Below are 20,196 nucleotides of genomic sequence, written 5' to 3'. Positions count from 1 at the left end.
CTCTCAGTTCCAGAATATTTATCGGTAGAAGAGATTCTTCCCGAGACCAAAGACCCTGAGCTTTCAGGGATCCCCAGACCGCGCCCCAGCCCATCAGACTGGCGTCGGTCGTGACAATGACCCACTCTGGTCTGCGGAATGTCATCCCTCGTGACAGGTTGTCCAGGGACAGCCACCAACGGAGTGAGTCTCTGGTCCTCTGATTTACTTGTATCTTCGGAGACAAGTCTGTATAGTCCCCATTCCACTGACTGAGCATGCACAGTTGTAATGGTCTTAGATGAATGCGTGCAAAAGGAACTATGTCCATTGCCGCTACCATCAACCCGATCACTTCCATGCACTGAGCTATGGAAGGAAGAGGAACGGAATGGAGTATCCGACAAGAGTCTAGAAGTTTTGTTTTTCTGGCCTCTGTCAGAAAAATCCTCATTTCTAAGGAGTCTATTATTGTTCCCAAGAAGGGAACCCTTGTTGACGGAGATAGAGAACTCTTTTCCACGTTCACTTTCCATCCGTGAGATCTGAGAAAGGCCAGGACAATGTCCGTGTGAGCCTTTGCTTGAGGAAGGGACGACGCTTGAATCAGAATGTCGTCCAAGTAAGGTACTACAGCAATGCCCCTTGGTCTTAGCACAGCTAGAAGGGACCCTAGTACCTTTGTGAAAATCCTTGGAGCAGTGGCTAATCCGAAAGGAAGCGCCACAAACTGGTAATGTTTGTCCAGGAATGCAAACCTCAGGAACCGATGATGTTCCTTGTGGATAGGAATATGTAGATACGCATCCTTTAAATCCACCGTGGTCATGAATTGACCTTCCTGGATGGAAGGAAGAATAGTTCGAATGGTTTCCATCTTGAACGATGGAACCTTGAGAAACTTGTTTAAGATCTTGAGATCTAAGATTGGTCTGAACGTTCCCTCTTTTTTGGGAACTATAAACAGATTGGAGTAGAACCCCATCCCTTGTTCTCTTAATGGAACGGGATGAATCACTCCCATTTTTAACAGGTCTTCTACACAATGTAAGAATGCCTGTCTTTTTATGTGGTCTGAAGACAACTGAGACCTGTGGAACCTCCCCCTTGGGGGAAGTCCCTTGAATTCCAGAAGATAACCTTGGGAGACTATTTCTAGCGCCCAAGGATCCAGAACATCTCTTGCCCAAGCCTGAGCGAAGAGAGAGAGTCTGCCCCCCACCAGATCCGGTCCCGGATCGGGGGCCAACATTTCATGCTGTCTTGGTAGCAGTGGCAGGTTTCTTGGCCTGCTTTCCCTTGTTCCAGCCTTGCATTGGTCTCCAAGCTGGCTTGGCTTGAGAAGTATTACCCTCTTGCTTAGAGGACGTAGCACTTTGGGCTGGTCCGTTTCTACGAAAGGGACGAAAATTAGGTTTATTTTTTGCCTTGAAAGGCCGATCCTGAGGAAGGGCGTGGCCCTTACCCCCAGTGATATCCGAGATAATCTCTTTCAAGTCAGGGCCAAACAGCGTTTTCCCCTTGAAAGGAATGTTAAGTAGCTTGTTCTTGGAAGACGCATCAGCCGACCAAGATTTCAACCAAAGCGCTCTGCGCGCCACAATAGCAAACCCAGAATTCTTAGCCGCTAACCTAGCCAATTGCAAAGTGGCGTCTAGGGTGAAAGAATTAGCCAATTTGAGAGCATTGATTCTGTCCATAATCTCCTCATAAGGAGGAGAATCACTGTCGACCGCCTTTATCAGCTCATCGAACCAGAAACATGCGGCTGTAGCGACAGGGACAATGCATGAAATTGGTTGTAGAAGGTAACCCTGCTGAACAAACATCTTTTTAAGCAAACCTTCTAATTTTTTATCCATAGGATCTTTGAAAGCACAACTATCCTCTATGGGTATAGTGGTGCGTTTGTTTAAAGTGGAAACCGCTCCCTCGACCTTGGGGACTGTCTGCCATAAGTCCTTTCTGGGGTCGACCATAGGAAACAATTTTTTAAATATGGGGGGAGGGACGAAAGGAATACCGGGCCTTTCCCATTCTTTATTAACAATGTCCGCCACCCGCTTGGGTATAGGAAAAGCTTCTGGGAGCCCCGGCACCTCTAGGAACTTGTCCATTTTACATAGTTTCTCTGGGATGACCAACTTGTCACAATCATCCAGAGTGGATAATACCTCCTTAAGCAGAATGCGGAGATGTTCCAACTTAAATTTAAATGCAATCACATCAGGTTCAGCTTGTTGAGAAATGTTCCCTGAATCAGTAATTTCTCCCTCAGACAAAACCTCCCTGGCCCCATCAGACTGAGTTAGGGGCCCTTCAGAAATATTAATATCAGCGTCGTCATGCTCTTCAGTATCTAAAACAGAGCAGTCGCGCTTACGCTGATAAGTGTTCATTTTGGCTAAAATGTTTTTGACAGAATTATCCATTACAGCCGTTAATTGTTGCATAGTAAGGAGTATTGGCGCGCTAGATGTACTAGGGGCCTCCTGAGTGGGCAAGACTCGTGTAGACGAAGGAGGGAATGATGCAGTACCATGCTTACTCCCCTCACTTGAGGAATCATCTTGGGCATCATTGTCATTGTCACATAAATCACATTTATTTAAATGAATAGGAATTCTGGCTTCCCCACATTCAGAACACAGTCTATCTGGTAGTTCAGACATGTTAAACAGGCATAAACTTGATAACAAGTACAAAAAACGTTTTAAAATAAAACCGTAACTGTCACTTTAAATTTTAAACTGAACACACTTTATTACTGCAAATGCGAAAAAACATGAAGGAATTGTTCAAAATTTACCAAATTTTCACCACAGTGTCTTAAAGCCTTAAAAGTATTGCACACCAAATTTGGAAGCTTTAACCCTTAAAATAACGGAACCGGAGCCGTTTTGAACTTTAACCCCTTTACAGTCCCTGGTATCTGCTTTGCTGAGACCCAACCAAGCCCCAAGGGGAATACGATACCAAATGACGCCTTCAGAAAGTCTTTTCTAAGTATCAGAGCTCCTCTCACATGCGACTGCATGCCATGCCTCTCAAAAACAAGTGCGCAACACCGGCGCGAAAATGAGGCTCTGCCTATGCTTTGGGAAAGCCCCTAAAGAATAAGGTGTCTAAAACAGTGCCTGCCGATATTATTATATCAAAATACCCAGATAAAATGATTCCTCAAGGCTAAATATGTGTTAATAATCAATCGATTTAGCCCAAAAAAAAAGTCTACAGTCTTAATAAGCCCTTTTTGAAGCCCTTATTTACAATCGTAATAAACATGGCTTACCGGATCCCAGAGGGAAAATGACAGCTTCCAGCATTACATCGTCTTGTTAGAATGTGTCATACCTCAAGCAGCAAGAGACTGCTCACTGTTCCCCCAACTGAAGTTAATTGCTCTCAACAGTCCTGTGTGGAACAGCCATGGATTTTAGTGACGGTTACTAAAATCATTTTCCTCATACAAACAGAAATCTTCATCTCTTTTCTGTTTCTGAGTAAATAGTACATACCAGCACTATTTCAAAATAACAAACTCTTGATTGAATAATAAAAACTACAGTTAAACACTAAAAAACTCTAAGCCATCTCCGTGGAGATGTTGCCTGTACAACGGCAAAGAGAATGACTGGGGTAGGCGGAGCCTAGGAGGGATCATGTGACCAGCTTTGCTGGGCTCTTTGCCATTTCCTGTTGGGGAAGAGAATATCCCACAAGTAAGGATGACGCCGTGGACCGGACACACCTATGTTGGAGAAATAACAATCTTAGAAAACGGTACTGTGCCTTTAAGAGAAAAAAAAAGCATACACGTTCTGCAAAACAGCCTAAACATGCACCAATTTTTTCAAAATTTTGTATGTACACACACTATAGGTAGTTAAGATTGCACCACAAAACATTTTAACAATTAACCCCTTAATTTCCAAAACTGATCGAAAATAGGCCCAGATCCGGAAAAAAACACTCTCAGCACCTTGCCACAGCCCTGCTGTGGCCCTACCTGCCCTCAGGGATCGAAAGTGTGGGTTAAAAGCTTTGATTTGGCCCAAAACCTACACCAGGGCCCTCAGGAGTTAGAGCATGCTGCTTACTGACAAAACTAACTGCGCATCTGAGGCGCGAAAAAAGGCCCCGCCCATCTCACTCAATGTTTCCTCAGCCTTAAAGGGCCATTATACACTCATTTTTTCTTTGCAGAAATGTTTTTTAGATGATCTATTTATAAAGCCCATAAAGTTTGTTTTTTAAAAAAATGTATAATTTTGCTTATTTTTAAATATCATTGCTCTGATTTTCAGGCTCCTAACCAAGCCCCAAAGTTTTATTTGAATACCGTCAGCTACCTTCTCCAGCTTGCTCCTGTTTGTGTAAAGAGTCTTTTCATATGCAAAAGAAGGGGGGGGGAGTGTCTAATTTCCCACTTGCAGTGGGCTTTCCAACTGCCTTTTCAACAGAGCTAAACTGAAAGCTTCTAAGTACGTTTTTAAACCATTTTATACTGGATTTTTAGATCAGTATCTGTGCATCTTATTCTTTATAGTAGTGTCTATTACATGCAGTTATATGAAAATGAGTGTATACTGTCCCTTTAATGAACCGCACCAGAGCGGTTATAACTAGCCATGTGGGTCTAAGACCCGAAAATTAAGCCATGTGTGCCCTAATAAAATTGCTCAAAAACGTTTATTACCCACAAAAACGTTAAAGCACTCCCAAATCAACAAAAAAACGTTTGCTCACAAACATTTGACATTCAGTGTCAACAATATTAGTAATTGGCCCCATATGCAAGCTAAGTAATGCCCTTCTTTTAGCTCTAGGATTACTGCTTACCCTTACCCTCCTGGGTATAATGTCAGCCTTTCTGAAATACACAGTCTCTCCAGAAAAATATGACTGAACATACCTCATTGCTGTATAGCATGAAACCATTCCTCACACTGAAGTTTCCTGTACTCCTCAGCCTCTGTGGGAACAGCAATGGACCTTAGTTACAAATGCTAAGATCATCATCCTCCAGGCAGCAGTCTTCATCCATCTGCTGCCTGAGAGTAAATAGTAAACACCGGTACCATTTAAAATAAACTCTTGCTTGAAGAAATTAAAAACTAATATTTTATAACCTCTTTCACTTTACCCTTCCTAGTACTTAGAGTAGGCAAAGAGAATGACTGGGGGGTGGAGCTAAGGGAGGAGCTATATAGACAGCTCTGCTGTGGTGCTCTTTGCCACTTCCTGTAGGGAAGGATAATATCCCACAAGTAAAGGATGAATCCGTGGACTCGTCTTACCTTTATAGAAGAAAACTGTACACCATGTATAAAGCTCAGAAACCGGAAGGAAGTAAAAGAAAAAGAAAGAAATAAGAAGGAAAAAAATAGGAAGGAGAATTAAGAAATGAGAAAGAAGTTAGAAAGAAAATGAAGAAGACACTCATTAAACAATGAGGCTATAAATTGTAAGCTAATATCCATTAGCCAGGACTCCGACACATTATTTCGCAGCGGCATACCAACCTGCTGAACATAATAAATGTAAATGAGAAAATATAATGGGTATTTTTTCCTACCAAGAGATGATGCAGCACAATACATTGCATATTAGTGCAGTTTCAAGCTACATGCTAAGTATACATTTTGTGTCATGTAAAGGGACAGTAAATAACTTGTTATTACAAAACATTCCTGTTGTGTTGCTATAGAATAATATATCAAGGTGCTTACAGTCCCTTTACGAGTATTCAATTTTGATGGGGGAAAAATAAAATAAAATGCTACTTAAAACAATACACAGACATTTCACAAACGTCACCTTTATAGAGTCGCTTTATTACCTCTTCTCTTTCCGTATCCATGTTCCAGACACAAATACCACCATCCACAGAGCAGGAAACCAGTTGGCGCGTAAGTTGCAGATAACACAAACCCTGTACTTTGTCACTGTAAAAAAACAGAAGCAGGATCCATGATTATTCACACTTGTTCTATGTAATTTGAAAATTGACTTTCAAAGAAGCTTAGAACTTTCGCCTAGATTACGAGTTTTGCGCTATACCGGATGCGTAAATAATGCAATAAAATGAGCGGTATCGCACTTTCCATAGCGCTCACATTATGATTTACTGATAAAACCTCCTTGTGCTGTGCAGTATGGTGTTTTAAGCTCTATACCGCACAAAAGCCAAGGGCTGAGTTTACGTGCACGTTTTCCCCCATAGACATCAATGGGGAAAAAGTGATATATAGGAATTGAGATCGCCGTAATGCAACTCCATTGATGTCTATGGGTAAAAGAAAGTTATGTTTAAACCTAACACCCTACCATAAGCCCCTAGTCTAAACACCCCTAATACGCCGCCCCCTGACATCGACGACACCTAAATAAAATTAACCCCTAAACCGCCGCCCCGACATCTAAATAAAGTTATTAACCCCTAATCCGCCGCTCCCTGACATTGCTACTACTATAATAAACCTATTCACCCCTAAACCGCCAGCTCCCCATATCGCAACTAATAAACTAAACATATTAACCCCTAGACTGCCGGCCCCCACATCGCAAAACACTAAATTAAAATATTAACCCCTAAACCTAACACCCCCCCTAACTTTAAATAAAAAGTTACAATATAACTATCTTAAAATAAATAAAAACTTACCAGTGAAATAAACAAAAAACTAAGATTAAACTATAAATTAACCTAACATAACTATTCTAATAAAAAAAAATAAACTACCAATTAAAAACCTAAATTACAATTTTAAATAAACCTAATACTATGAAAAAAATTATAAAAATCTAACATTACAAAAAATAATAAACTAAATTATCAAAAATAAAAAACAATTACACCTAATCTAATATCCCTATAAAAATAAAAAAGCCCCCAAAAGTAAAAACACCCCCTAACCTAACAATAAACTACCAATAGCCCTTAAAAGGGCCTATTGTAGGGAATTGCCCTAAATTAAACAGCTCTTTATCCTACAAAAAAATACAAATTCCCCCCTTTTAAGGGCAATGCCCATACAAATGCTCCTTTAGGGGCAATGGGTATTTTAGGATATTTTTAGACTTAGGTTTTTTTATTTGGGGGGTTTGTTTGGGTGGGGGGTTTTACTTTTAGGGGGGGACTTTGTCATTTTTTGTAGGTAAAAGAGTTGATTAACTTAGGGCAATGCCCTACAAAAGGCCATTTTAAGGGCTATTGGTAGTTTGTTAGGTTAGGGGGTGTTTTTATTTTGAGGGGAGCTTTTTTATTTTTATAGGGCTATTAGATTGGGTGTAATTGTTTTCATTTTTGATAATTTCGTTTATTATATTTTGTAATCTTAGAATTTTTATTTTTCGTATTTATTATCTTTTGTAATGTTATATTTTTATAATTTTTTCGTAGTATTAGGTTTATTTAAATTTGTAATTTAGGTTTTTAATTTTTTCGCAGTGTTAGGTTTTTAATCATGTAATTTAGTATTTTTAATTGGTAGTTTTTTTTTAATTTTATTAGAATTGTTATGTTAGGTTAATTTATAGTTTAATCTTAGTTTTTTTTTATTTCACAAGAAAGTTTTTATTTATTTATTTTAAGATAGTTATATTGTAACTTTTAATTTAAAGTTAGCGGGTGTTAGGTTTAGGGGTTAATAGTTTAATTTAGTGTTAAGCATTGTGGGGGCCGGCAGTCTAGGGGTTAATAGGTTTAGTTTATTAGTTACGATGTGGGGGCTGGCGGTTTAGGGGTTACTAGATTTTTTTTATTGTTGGCGATGTGGGGGGGGGTCGGCAGTTTAGGTGTTAATAGGTTTATTTTAGTGTCGGTGATTGGGGTGGGCGGCAGATTAGGGGTTAATAAATGTAATATAGTATTTGCGATGCGGGAGGGTGGCGGTTTAGGGGTTAAAAGGTAGTTTATGGGTGTTAATGTACTTTGTAACATTTTACTTATGAGTTTTGTAAAACATTTTTGTTTCGCAAAATCCATAACTACTGGTTTTAGATCGCGGAATGGCTTGTGTCGGTATAAGCTGTAACACAAGCATTTTAGCCGGACCGCACAACCTGTAATACGGCGCTATGGAAAATCCCACACTCATTTTTTGAGTGCGGAATGGAGGGTTGCGTAAAGGCTAAAATGCTTGCATTACAGCCTATACCGCCGTGACTCTTAATATGCGTTACAAACCATTCCCCGTGCACTCTTTAACTAGGTTTTGCATTATAAATAGAACCATTTCTCCCTTGTTCACATTCTGACCCCCAGTTAAAGGGACAGTGTCATGATTTTTTTTCCCTCCACTTCAATAATCTGTTTTCCTGCTGAAATTTACTTCAGGAGAACATTTTTATAGGTTTAAAATCCGTGCCTGTCATACTGATATGGAATAATGGACAGAGATACTACTATATGGGCACACTTATAAATATAGCCCCTCATAATATATCAGTCTGTACAACACAGAGAGATAGCCGTGTAAGTGATAATGACTAACTGCCCTGACTACTGCAAGTCGAGCCTTGCTGTCCTAACTGCCATATGCCTCAACATCAATGCATCATGAGTATTTCCGCAAGACTTACCACTTCTCATTTGTTGCACCTGACAGTTTCTCCACAGAGTTCCCAATAACACTAAATCCTCATTTATTACCATTTTCTGCTAATATTCCCCAACCGTCCCCTTCACTCTGCTAAAAGCAGACTACTCTCTTTTTAGATCCTCAATCTACAGAAGTTACTTTTACCATTGCTGTAGAATTCTCTCTCTCGTTCTGCTTCAAACTTTAAAATGCGTTATATGTAGCTATGTTCAGGGATGCATACAACCCATATTTGTTTCCTTGTCCAAACTGCACCCAGTTGTTTCCTTGTCTTAGCTGTGCCCAGTTAAAGGGACACTGTACGCTTACATTTTCTAAACATTGTTTTGCAAATTGTCCATTTATATAGACCATCTGGGTGTCATTTTGCAATAAAGTACAGATTTGTGTAGACTTTTTAGACCCCTAACCAATACCCAAAGTTGAAAAAGCATACATTCGTTATTTCAATACCCACAGTATCCTGCTTACTCCCTGCATGTGTGTTTGTTCTGTGTATGACAGGGGTTCATGAAGATATTAGCACTAGTGTGAAAGCTGTGCTGGGCTCAGTATAAGCTTGTGCATAGCAAGCAAAGTACACTTGGTCAGAAAATATGTGTTGATCATGTTTTTGTGAATGAATTTCTATGAATTTGGATAAAAACTTAAATTATGTTTACCAGATAATTTCCTTTCCTTCTGTATGGGAAGAGTCCACAGCTGCATTCCTTACTTGTGGGAAATACTGAACCTGGCCACCAGGAGGAGGCAGACACCCCAGCCAAAGGCTTAAATACCTCCCCCACTTCCTCATAACCCCAGTCATTCTGCCGAGGGAACAAGGAACAGTAAGAGAAATAGGGTGAAAAAGGTGCCAGAAGAATACATTTAAATTTTGGCCCGCCCATCGGAGAACATTATCGGGAGCTGTGGACTCTTCCCATACAGAAGGAAAAGAAATTATCTGGTAAGTATAATTTAAGTTTTCCTTCTTAATATGGGAAGAGTTCACAGCTTCATTCCTTACTTGTGGGAAACATAAACCCAAGCTCTAGAGTACACGGAATGCTAACTGGAGGGGGGAAAAAAGAGAGGCTTGGACCAAACAAAATCATTCCCTGAAAGGGGAGGGAAAGAAGACTAGACTTAGAAGTCGTATCCGCAGATCATGAGTTCAGCCAGAGCCCGATGGGCCTGAACAGAAAAAGCTGAAGCCGTAGCATTCAGACGAATAATCTGCATATTTGCATTACAGATAAAATAATTAGCAACTTCTAGGCCTTAATACTTTCCTGAAGATGTCGAGTGGACCCTCCCCCTCGATCAAATCCCGTAAGAAGTCGCACCAATAGGTAACTGCTCCAGCAACCGCGGCAACAGCCACCGCCGGTTAAAAAACTAAATATCCCGTATGTTGAAACATCTTTCTTAACAGAGTTTCCATCTTTTATCCATGGGCTCCTAAAACGAAGAGCTATCCTCAAGCGGGATTTTAGTACGTTTAACCTTAACGTGGAACCTCACAACTCCATAGAGAGTCCAGGACCCGGAACAATTTGTTAAAGGGAGAAGAGGGGAAAAAGGAAACCAATCCTGTCCCATTCAGTCTAAATAATGTTCGCCATCTAACAGGAGCAGGGAAGGATAAGGTACCACCCTGTCCTCAAACTCTATCCAATTTAGGAATCAAAGGTTCATCGGGCAATTTGGACTCTGGAACCTCTGAATTTGCCAAAAACTTCCTTTAGAAGAAAGCGCAAATTCCTAAAACTAAAGTCTGGTTTCTCCGCAACCGGAGGTTTAGAGGCAGCAGACTCCGACCCAGAATGTTCATACTCTGAAGTCTCAGAAAGAACTTCATCCTCGGATAACCGTTTAAGTTAAATCCAATAAATTATCTGATGTACTCTGGGAAGGAGTGCAATATGTAACCTTTCGCTTGGTAGGGCGAGGTAAAGTATTAAAAGTCGCAGAAACAGCCGTCTGAATTGCGCAGTAACGTCTGGTAAAAAAAGGCCCCCTCCAGAAGGAGGATCAGCAATGCTACGGGAAACTGCATGTGTAGAGAGAGAAGAATGTAGGGTACGCTCCTCACTGGATGTCAACTCCTCAGAGGTGGACAGCTCAGTGGTATCAAACATGTTTGAAATTATCACATTATCAAGGCATATGGAACATAATTGAGAGGGCGGCTCTAAGGCCTCTTCACAATATAAACAGGAATTACTCTTTAGGAATAGAGGGAGTACCCTCTAAAGTAACAGAATCCTCCGTCGCTAGTGCAATAAGCGGAGAACTGTAGAAAATAAAAATCTTATTTCATTCACAAAAACGGCACCCTTATACCCCAATGGCTGGGGCATTCCCCACCTCCTATGACCCAGACAGTACAGAGATTTATGACTCCTCTCTGATAAACACCCGGTTAGGAAAGAGGGAATGAAAACTGCGCAATGCAGGACTGTTTCTGCTATGAGAAAAAAGGCGCCAAACTTTTAAGCTGCACAGCTCTCAAAGTGAAAGTGAAATCTGTATATTCCATAACAGCCTATGAGACCATAAAATCTCACACATAAAAGCAGCATAAAATCAAATAAATATATAAGATTACACCCCACTGTTCAATAATCCCCCTCAGGAGATGTTAACCCTTGATTCTATTCAGATAAAAGGAGTCGCAATGTGACCCTGTCTTCTTGCGTTATCATACATGTATAAAAAAATGAAACGATCTTACCAGAATCTATGATGTGGAACAGTAACACGGCCCTTTAAGTGTGACAGATAGTAGCATTGGTTCTGACATGGACTTGAGAGAAGAAAGAAGGCAGCGAAACTCGTCAACGCCGATTGCTTATGAAGCCGTTAATATGAGTCGTGATGGTTTCACTGAAAGACTGTCCCTGCATCTCCGGACTCTATCTTTCATCTATGCTCTCACTGAGAGGCTGACAGGACTACTTAAAACTCCAGTCCCATCTCGAAGAGTACTACCCTCCATAAGAGACTACTCTGAAATCTTCGGACACTTCTCTGCCAACCTCCTGTGATGAAAGGCAAAGAATGACTGGGGTTATGAGGAAGTGGGGGAGGTATTTAAAGGGACATTATACACTCATTTTTTCTTTGCATAAATATTTTGTAGATGATCTATTTATATAGCCCATAAAGTTTTTTTTAAAAATAAATGTATAGTTTTGCTTATTTTTAAATAACATTGCTCTGATTTTCAGACTCCTAACCAAGCCCCAAAGTTTTATGTGAAAACTGTCGGCTACCTTCTCCAGCTTACTCCTGTTTGTGTAAAGGGTCTTTTCATATGCAAAAGAAGGGGGAGGGGGGGAGTGTCTTATTTGCCACTTGCAGTGGGCTTTCCAGCTACCTTTTCAACAGAGCCAAACTGACAGCTTCTAAGTAAGTTTTTAAACCGTTTTATACTGGATTTTTATATCAGTATCTGTGCATCTTATTCTTTATAGTAGTGTCTATTAAATGCAGTTATATGAAAATGAGTGTATACTGTCCCTTTAAGCCTTTGGTTGGGGTGTCTTTGCCTACTCCTGGTGGCCAGGTTCAGTATTTCCCACAAGTAAGGAATGCAGCTGTGGACTCTTCCCATATTAAGAAGGAAACAGTAATTTTTATTAAAAGATTACTTTCTGTTATAATTTTTAAGCTAAACAACTAACATATTAAAGTTAATAAACATTAATTAAAACCTACTGACCTATATTTTCTCCAAAACGAAGTTTCATAACGTTCTAAAAGTTATATCTTTTATTCACCGATGATGTCACGTTATCCTGCCCACTATTTTCAGCACTGCGTGTTCAAAATACTTAAACCAATAACTTTGTGTTTAAAGCGCCATTTTGAAACCTAGGTATTGTAAACGGATTGGTACAGAGCAAAGGATACCAACGGAGTGGGTTTGGAAAACAATTAAATTTGCAGACAAGATTTCTGATATACAGTAGAGATATGTTAATGAAATGCTATTGATAAAAAGTGTATTTGGGGTAGTTAGTTAGTAACATGCATAGAAAATATTTACTTACAGTGGCCCTTTAAGGGTTTTTATCTATTACTGATGAATACAGAGAAACATACATTTTAATAAAAACATAAATTATGCTTACCTGATAATTTTCTTTTCTTCAGATGGAAAGAGTCCACAGCTGCATTCATTACTTTTGGGAAATAAGAACCTGGCCACAATTAGGAGACAAAGACACCCCAGCCAAAGGCTTAAATACTCCTCCCACTTCCCTCATCCCCCAGTCATTCTGCCGAGGAACAAGGAACAGTAGAAGAAGTACCAGGGTGAAAAGGTGCCAGAAGAAAATAACAGACGCCCCCTAGAAAACACTGGGCGGGGAGCTGTGGACTCTTTTCATCTGAAGAAAAGAAAATGATCAGGTAAGCATAATTTATGTTTTTCTTCATAAATGGAAACAGTCTACAGCTGCATTCATTACTTTTGGGAAACCAAAACCCAAGCTATAGAGGACACCAGGCCTAAAAAAACCTTACCCATCAAAAAAGCTGCTTCAACCGAAGCCGAGAAAATTTGGAAAGAAAAAAGGCCCCAAGGACACTGACCCGCAGATAGTCCACCAGCCTTGCTAGAGACCGCAGAAAGAACACAACTGAGCCAGCAGGCTTCTAAGAGACACTGTCGCTCAGAAGTGGTCCTCAACAACACACCCCATACCAGAGAAGAGGATTAACAAACAAACTTCCCAAAGGGGAAGAGATGGGGGAACCAGAAAAGATTCCCAGAAACCCCTAAAAGGGTATAACAAGTTCCACAAAGGCAAACACCATAACCAGCCAAACTCACAGAGACTGAAACCAGATGCGAGATCAAGGGGTGGCAACGTCCATTCCCCAGAGGTACAGAAACCAGGAATCCGACACCGAGAAGAACTTAACCTCCAGGCAGTGCTACCACACCCGAAAGAAGACTGAATACAGAGTCCCCGATATTCGTGCAGCAAACCCAGAAGGCAAACCCCTGGGTTAACACTAGACACTACAAGCATACCAAGATGACTCCAGGAGACAACTACCCGCAGATGAGTAATAGCAGCAGAGGATAGGACACAAACCCTACCGCAGACTGCAGAACATCCACTAAGCAGTGGACCCAGCTCAGGTGTAACCAAAAATCCGCCAGCCCTACTCCATATCCTGAATAAGGAGAAGCACAAAAACCCAAAAAGGCTCATTGTACCCCAAGGGTCCAATGGCGAATATAGAGTCTTGGTAAAAGCTGCAAACACACCGATACAGTGCAAACGGTTGCAACTGTTGCAAACAGCAAACATCCGCCTGCTATGCAGCAAAGGAACCCACAGGCCCCTACAGCTGGCTGTCAAGTCTGAAGGACAGGAGAAAGAAAATCCCCTAAACCCCAGTCCCTAAAAAGAGGACGGAAAAAGATGAACTCAGCCACCCAACAGACTCAGGAGTCCACCCAAGAACTCAAACATAGGAAGTCCAAGAGAATCCATAGGAGAGTAACAGAGAAAATGCAATAGAGCCTCAGAAGCCCCAGCACAAACACTCCATGACAGTCTCAAACAAGGAGACATCATCACCCCCAAGAAAACAGAACCCCAGAGAACGGAGGCTCACCTCTAGAGGATAATAAAGACGGAATCATGAGAGAGACACAAACTAGTATTTATATGGCGCCCTACCTTCAGTGGGCCACAAGCGCTTATCCAGCGCCCGCTCTCGGAAGAACCAAAGTAACAGCTAAAAAGTAATAATAATATTATTACCCAATCTGAATGGTACTCATGTAGAGAAGAATGAAGGGCTGAGTCGGCCCTGTCGGAACAGAACCTGTGACCCTAGGAACAAGCCTAGTAGGGAATGTTACCAACTGAGCTACCTCACCGGCATCGGCCAGCTGGAGAGGTCAATGAGGACTGAACCAATCCCCCAAGCCTCACGAACCCTCAGAATTAACTGAAACTTGTAAAAGAGAACAAAAATAACACAATAATATCTGAGGCCCTCAGCGCCCAACCGGACCAGCCAGGCAGAAAAGACGCCAATTGTCTGAACTAGGCCTCAAGACAGAAAAACTGAACCCAATCAGGACTAGCCTGAATCAAGGGCTATTCCTGTCAAGGCCGTATAGAATCCCCCAGAGGAAGGGAAACAGCAGACCCATATAGGTCTAAACCCATCCTTAAACTTCCTTAGAAGTAACAGTGCGATCAAAACATCGTGAGTATCGATTCCAGACAAACTTCCCTAAGGAAACGTAAAATTTGAGCGTTATTAAAATAAATAAAACATAAGGCAACCCGCAGGTTTATCGCCTAAGTAGAACAGACATACCCACAGGCACGCCCAACAGGGCCCCTGTTCTACCAAGCTCAAACTGGAAAAAGTACTCGATAACAAGACCATAAGAAGATTACTTCCCCTCATGTTTATTTCTGCAAGCTATTCGGAGAAGCAGACTGAGAAGTCTCAGATCCAATAAGGATGGGATTCTCCAACAAGACCAAAGCGTGCCGCAAAATAACACGAAGGCTAGTCAGTCTATACCGAAAAGCGCAGCATACCCCCGCTGGAGTGAAGGACGACTCCGGACTTGAAGTCTGACCCCCGAAGCCTCAGGGACAGTCGTTCCCCCCGGGAGCTAAACAGACCATCTTATGCGTGAAGAGCCCTGAATAACGGAACATGAACAGTATCCAAAACCAACTTCTGGCAGTTGCATACGTGCTAGTGCCAAAATTATGGACATGTGACATCGAGCCGAAACCCCTGGCGGGAAGAAGCTACCTTCGGGAGAAGCAAATTCTGGGTTACCTGCATGCATAATCAGCGATTGTGGAAGGGAACTCGCCACTCGGAGGACATAGGCCCCAGAGGCAGACGGCTCAGCAGCTCCTTGATTCCCCGATCCCGAGGAATTGAGCACTCTAATATGGCATTCAGAACATAACTGGTAGGCTAGTATCATCTGGGGCAATATGCATTCTGCGCACGGAGTAAAAAATAAAACAGAGACATCCGTCTCCACGGAATCAGACTCCTCCATAGTTAGGATATTGATACTAGATTTGGACCCAAAACTTAAACGGCACCTGACACCCACAATGGCTGGGGCATTTACCACCTCCTAGGAGCCCAAGACCGAATTTCTCCTTCGCCAAAGGGCTAGGAATTCGGAAGTGTAAAGTCAAAAACGTGACCACGTCTGGTCACAAGATGAACCGTACAGCCCAGAAAACACAATTTATGCTTACCTGATAAATGTATTTCTCTTGTGGTGTATCCAGTCCACGGATCATCCATTACTTGTGGGATATTCTCATTCCCAACAGGAAGTTGCAAGAGCAGAGCTGTTATATAGCTCCTCCCCTAACTGCCATATCCAGTCATTCGACCGAAAACAAGCCGAGAAAGGAGAAACCATAGGGTGCAGTGGTGACTGTAGTTTAAATTTAAAAATTACCTGCCTTAAAAAGACAGGGCGGGCCGTGGACTGGATACACCACAAGAGAAATAATTTTATCAGGTAAGCATAAATTGTGTTTTCTCTTGTAAGGTGTATCCAGTCCACGGATCATCCATTACTTGTGGGATACCAATACCAAAGCTAAAGTACACGGATGAAGGGAGGGACAAGGCAGGTACTTAAACGGAAGGTACCACTGCCTGTAAAAACTTTCTCCCAAAAATAGCCTCAGAAGAAGCAAAAGTATCAAATTTGTAGAATTTTGAAAAAGTATGAAGCGAAGACCAAGTCGCCGCCTTGCAAATCTGTTCAACAGAAGCCTCATTTTTAAAGGCCCAAGTGGAAGCCACAGCTCTAGTAGAATGAGCTGTAATCCTTTCAGGAGGCTGCTGTCCAGCAGTCTCATAGGCTAAGCGGATTATGCTTCTTAGCCAAAAAGAAAGAGGTTGCCGAAGCCTTTTGACCTCTCCTCTGTCCAGAGTAGACAACAAACAAAGCAGATGTTTGACGAAAATCTTTAGTAGCTTGTAAGTAAAACTTTAAAGCACAAACCACGTCCAGATTGTGTAATAGACGTTCCTTCTTCGAAGAAGGATTAGGACACAAGGATGGAACAACAATCTCTTGATTGATATTCTTGTTAGATACCACCTTAGGTAAAAACCCAGGTTTGGTACGCAGGACTACCTTATCCGTATGAAAAATCAGATAAGGAGAATCACATTGTAAGGCAGATAACTCGGAGACTCTACGAGCCGAGGAAATAGCTACCAAAAAAAGAACTTTCCAAGATAAAAGTTTGATATCTATGGAATGAAGAGGTTCAAACGGAACTCCTTGAAGAACCTTAAGAACCAAATTTAAGCTCCATGGCGGAGCAACAGGTTTAAACACAGGCTTGATTCTAACTAAAGCCTGACAAAATGCCTGAACGTCTGGAACATCTGCCAGACGCTTGTGCAAAAGAATAGACAGAGCAGAAATCTGTCCCTTTAAGGAACTAGCTGACAATCCTTTTTCCAAACCTTCTTGGAGAAAGGATAATATCCTGGGAATCCTGACCTTACTCCATGAGTAACCCTTGGATTCACACCAATAAAGATATTTACGCCATATCTTATGGTAAATTTTCCTGGTGACAGGCTTTCGTGCCTGTATTAAGGTATCAATGACTGACTCGGAGAAGCCACGCTTTGATAAAATCAAGCGTTCAATCTCCAGGCAGTCAGTCTCAGAGAAATTAGATTTGGATGGTTGAAAGGACCCTGAAGTAGAAGGTCCTGTCTCAGAGGCAGAGACCATGGTGGAAAGGATGACATGTCCACTAGATCTGCATACCAGGTCCTGCGTGGCCACGCAGGTGCTATCAGAATCACCGATGCTCTCTCCTGCTTGATCTTGGCAATCAGTGGAGGGAGCAGAGGAAACGGTGGAAGCTTGGCGTTCTGGCGAGACGCCATGATATCCAGTTCTGGTTTGCCCCAACGATGAATTAATTGTGCAATTGTTCCCACTCCCCCGGATGAAAAATCTGACGACTTAGAAAATCCGCCTCCCAGTTCTCTACACCTGGGATATGGATAGCTGATAGGTAGCAAGAGTGAATCTCTGCCCAGCGAATTATTTTTGAAACTTCTAACATCGCTAGGGAACTTCTTGTTCCCCCTTGATGGTTGATGTAAGCCACAGTCGTGATGTTGTCCGACTGAAATCTGATGTACCTCAGAGTTGCTAACTGAGGCCAAGCCTGAAGAGCATTGAATATCGCTCTTAGTTCCAGAATATTTATTGGAAGGAGTGTCTCCTCATGAGTCCACGATCCCTGAGCCTTCAAGGAGTTCCAGACTGCACCCCAACCTAGAAGGCTGGCATCTGTTGTTACAATTGTCCAATCTGGCCTGCGAAAGGTCATACCTTTGGACAGATGGACCCGAGATAGCCACCAGAGAAGAGTATCCCTGGTCTCTTGATCCAGATTCAATAGAGGGCATGCATAGTTGCAGCGGTCTGATATGTAAGCGTGCAAACGGCACTATGTCCATTGCCGCTACCATTAAGCCGATTACTTCCATACACTGAGCCACCGAAGGGAGCGGAATGGAATGAAGAACACGGCAGGAATTTAGAAGCTTTGATAACCTGGACTCCGTCAGGTAAATTTTCATTTCTACAGAATCTATCAGAGTCCCTAGGAAGGAAACTCTTGTGAGTGGGGATACAGAACTCTTTTCCTTGTTCACTTTCCACCCATGCGACCTCAGAAATGCCAGTACTACGTCCGTATGAGACTTGGCAATTTGGAAGTTTGACGCCTGTATCAGGATGTCGACTAAATAAGGGGCTACTGCTATGCCCCGCGGCCTTAGGACCGCCAGAAGCGACCCTAGAACCTTCGTAAAGATTCTTGGGGCTGTAGCTAATCCAAAGGGAAGAGCTACAAACTGGTAATGCCTGTCTAGAAAGGCAAACCTGAGAAACCGATGATGATCTTTGTGTATCGGAATGTGAAGATAAGCATCCTTTAAATCCACTGTAGACATATATTGGCCCTCCTGGATCATAGGTAGGATGGTACGAATAGTTTCCATCTTAAATGATGGAACTCTGAGGAATTTGTTTAAGATCTTTAGATCCAAAATTGGTCTGAAGGTTCCCTCTTTTTTGGGAACCACAAACAGATTTGAGTAAAAACCCTGTCCCTGTTCCTCCTTCGGAACTGGATGGATCACTCCCATAACTAGGAGGTCTCGTACACAGTGTAAGAATGCCTCTCTCTTTATCTGGTTTGCAGATAATTGTGAAAGGTGAAATCTCCCTTTTGGGGGGGAAGCTTTGAAGTCCAGAAGATATCCCTGGGATATAATTTCCAGCGCCCAGGGATCCTGGACATCTCTTGCCCACGCCTGGGCGAAGAGTGAAAGTCTGCCCCCTACTAGATCCGTTACCGGATAGGGGGCCGTTCCTTCATGCTGTCTTAGAGGCAGCAGCAGGCTTTTTGGCCTGCTTACCTTTGTTCCAGGTCTGGTTTGGTCTCCAGATCGTCTTGGACTGAGCAAAAGTTCCCTCTTGTTTTGCATTAGAGGAAGTTGATGCCGCACCTGCCTTGAAGTTTCGAAAGGCACGAAAATTAGACTGTTTGGCCCTTGATTTGGACCTGTCCTGAGGAAGGGCATGACCTTTTCCTCCAGTGATATCAGCAATAATCTCCTTCAAACCAGGCCCGAATAGGGTCTGCCCCTTGAAGGGAATGTTAAGCAGCTTAGATTTTGAAGTCACGTCGGCTGACCATGATTTAAGCCATAGCGCCCTGCCCGTCTGTATAGCAAAACCAGAATTCTTAGCCGTTAGTTTAGTCAAATGAACAATGGCATCAGAAACAAAAGAATTGGCTAGCTTAAGTGCTCTAAGCTTGCCAAGTATGTTATCCAATGGAGTCGCTACCTGTAAAGCCTCTTCCAGAGACTCAAACCAGAACGCCGCAGCAGCAGTGACAGGAGCAATGCATGCAAGGGGCTGTAGGATAAAACCTTGTTGAATAAACATTTTCTTAAGGTAACCTAATTTTTTATCCATTGGATCTAAAAAAGCACAACTGTCCTCGACAGGGATAGTAGTACGCTTTGCTAGAGTAGAAACTGCTCCCTCCACCTTAGGGACTGTCTGCCATAAGTCCCGTGTGGTGGCGTCTATAGGAAACATTTTTCTAAAAATAGGAGGGGGAGAGAACGGCACACCTGGTCTACCCCATTCCTTATTAATAATTTCTGTAAACTTTTTAGGTATTGGAAAAACATCAGTACACACCGGCACTGCATAGTATATATCCAGTCTACACAATTTCTCTGGCACTGCAATTGTATCACAGTCATTCAGAGCAGCTAAAACCTCCCTGAGCAACACGTGGAGGTGTTCAAGCTTAAATTTAAATGTAGAAATATCAGAGTCAGGTATCTTTCCTGAGTCAGAAACATCAGCCACAGACTGAAACTCTCCTTCCTCAGCTTCTGCATATTGTGAGGCAGTATCAGACATGGTTCTTAAAGCGTCAGTATGCTCTGCATTTCGTCTAACCCCAGAGCTATCTCGCTTACCTCTAAATTCAGGTAGTCTGGCTAATACCGCTGACAGTGTATTATCCAT

The 20,196-nt window shown here is 42.1% G+C and overlaps 1 protein-coding gene across 1 annotated transcript in view; it reads right to left on the bottom strand.

Annotated features, from left to right (window-relative positions):
* WDFY1 (WD repeat and FYVE domain containing 1) overlaps positions 1 to 20,196 on the bottom strand; it is a 172,046-nt gene that overhangs the window by 86,529 nt on the left and 65,321 nt on the right. The window contains exon 8 of the mRNA XM_053709957.1: positions 5,822 to 5,927. Coding sequence (XP_053565932.1) covers positions 5,822 to 5,927 — 106 coding nt within the window. The remainder of the gene's footprint in view (positions 1 to 5,821; positions 5,928 to 20,196) is intronic.

The sequence above is a fragment of the Bombina bombina genome, chromosome 4, assembly GCF_027579735.1.
Source record: "Bombina bombina isolate aBomBom1 chromosome 4, aBomBom1.pri, whole genome shotgun sequence".
NCBI classification, from domain to species: Eukaryota; Metazoa; Chordata; class Amphibia; order Anura; family Bombinatoridae; genus Bombina; species Bombina bombina.
This window is presented reverse-complemented; position numbering and strand designations above follow the sequence as displayed.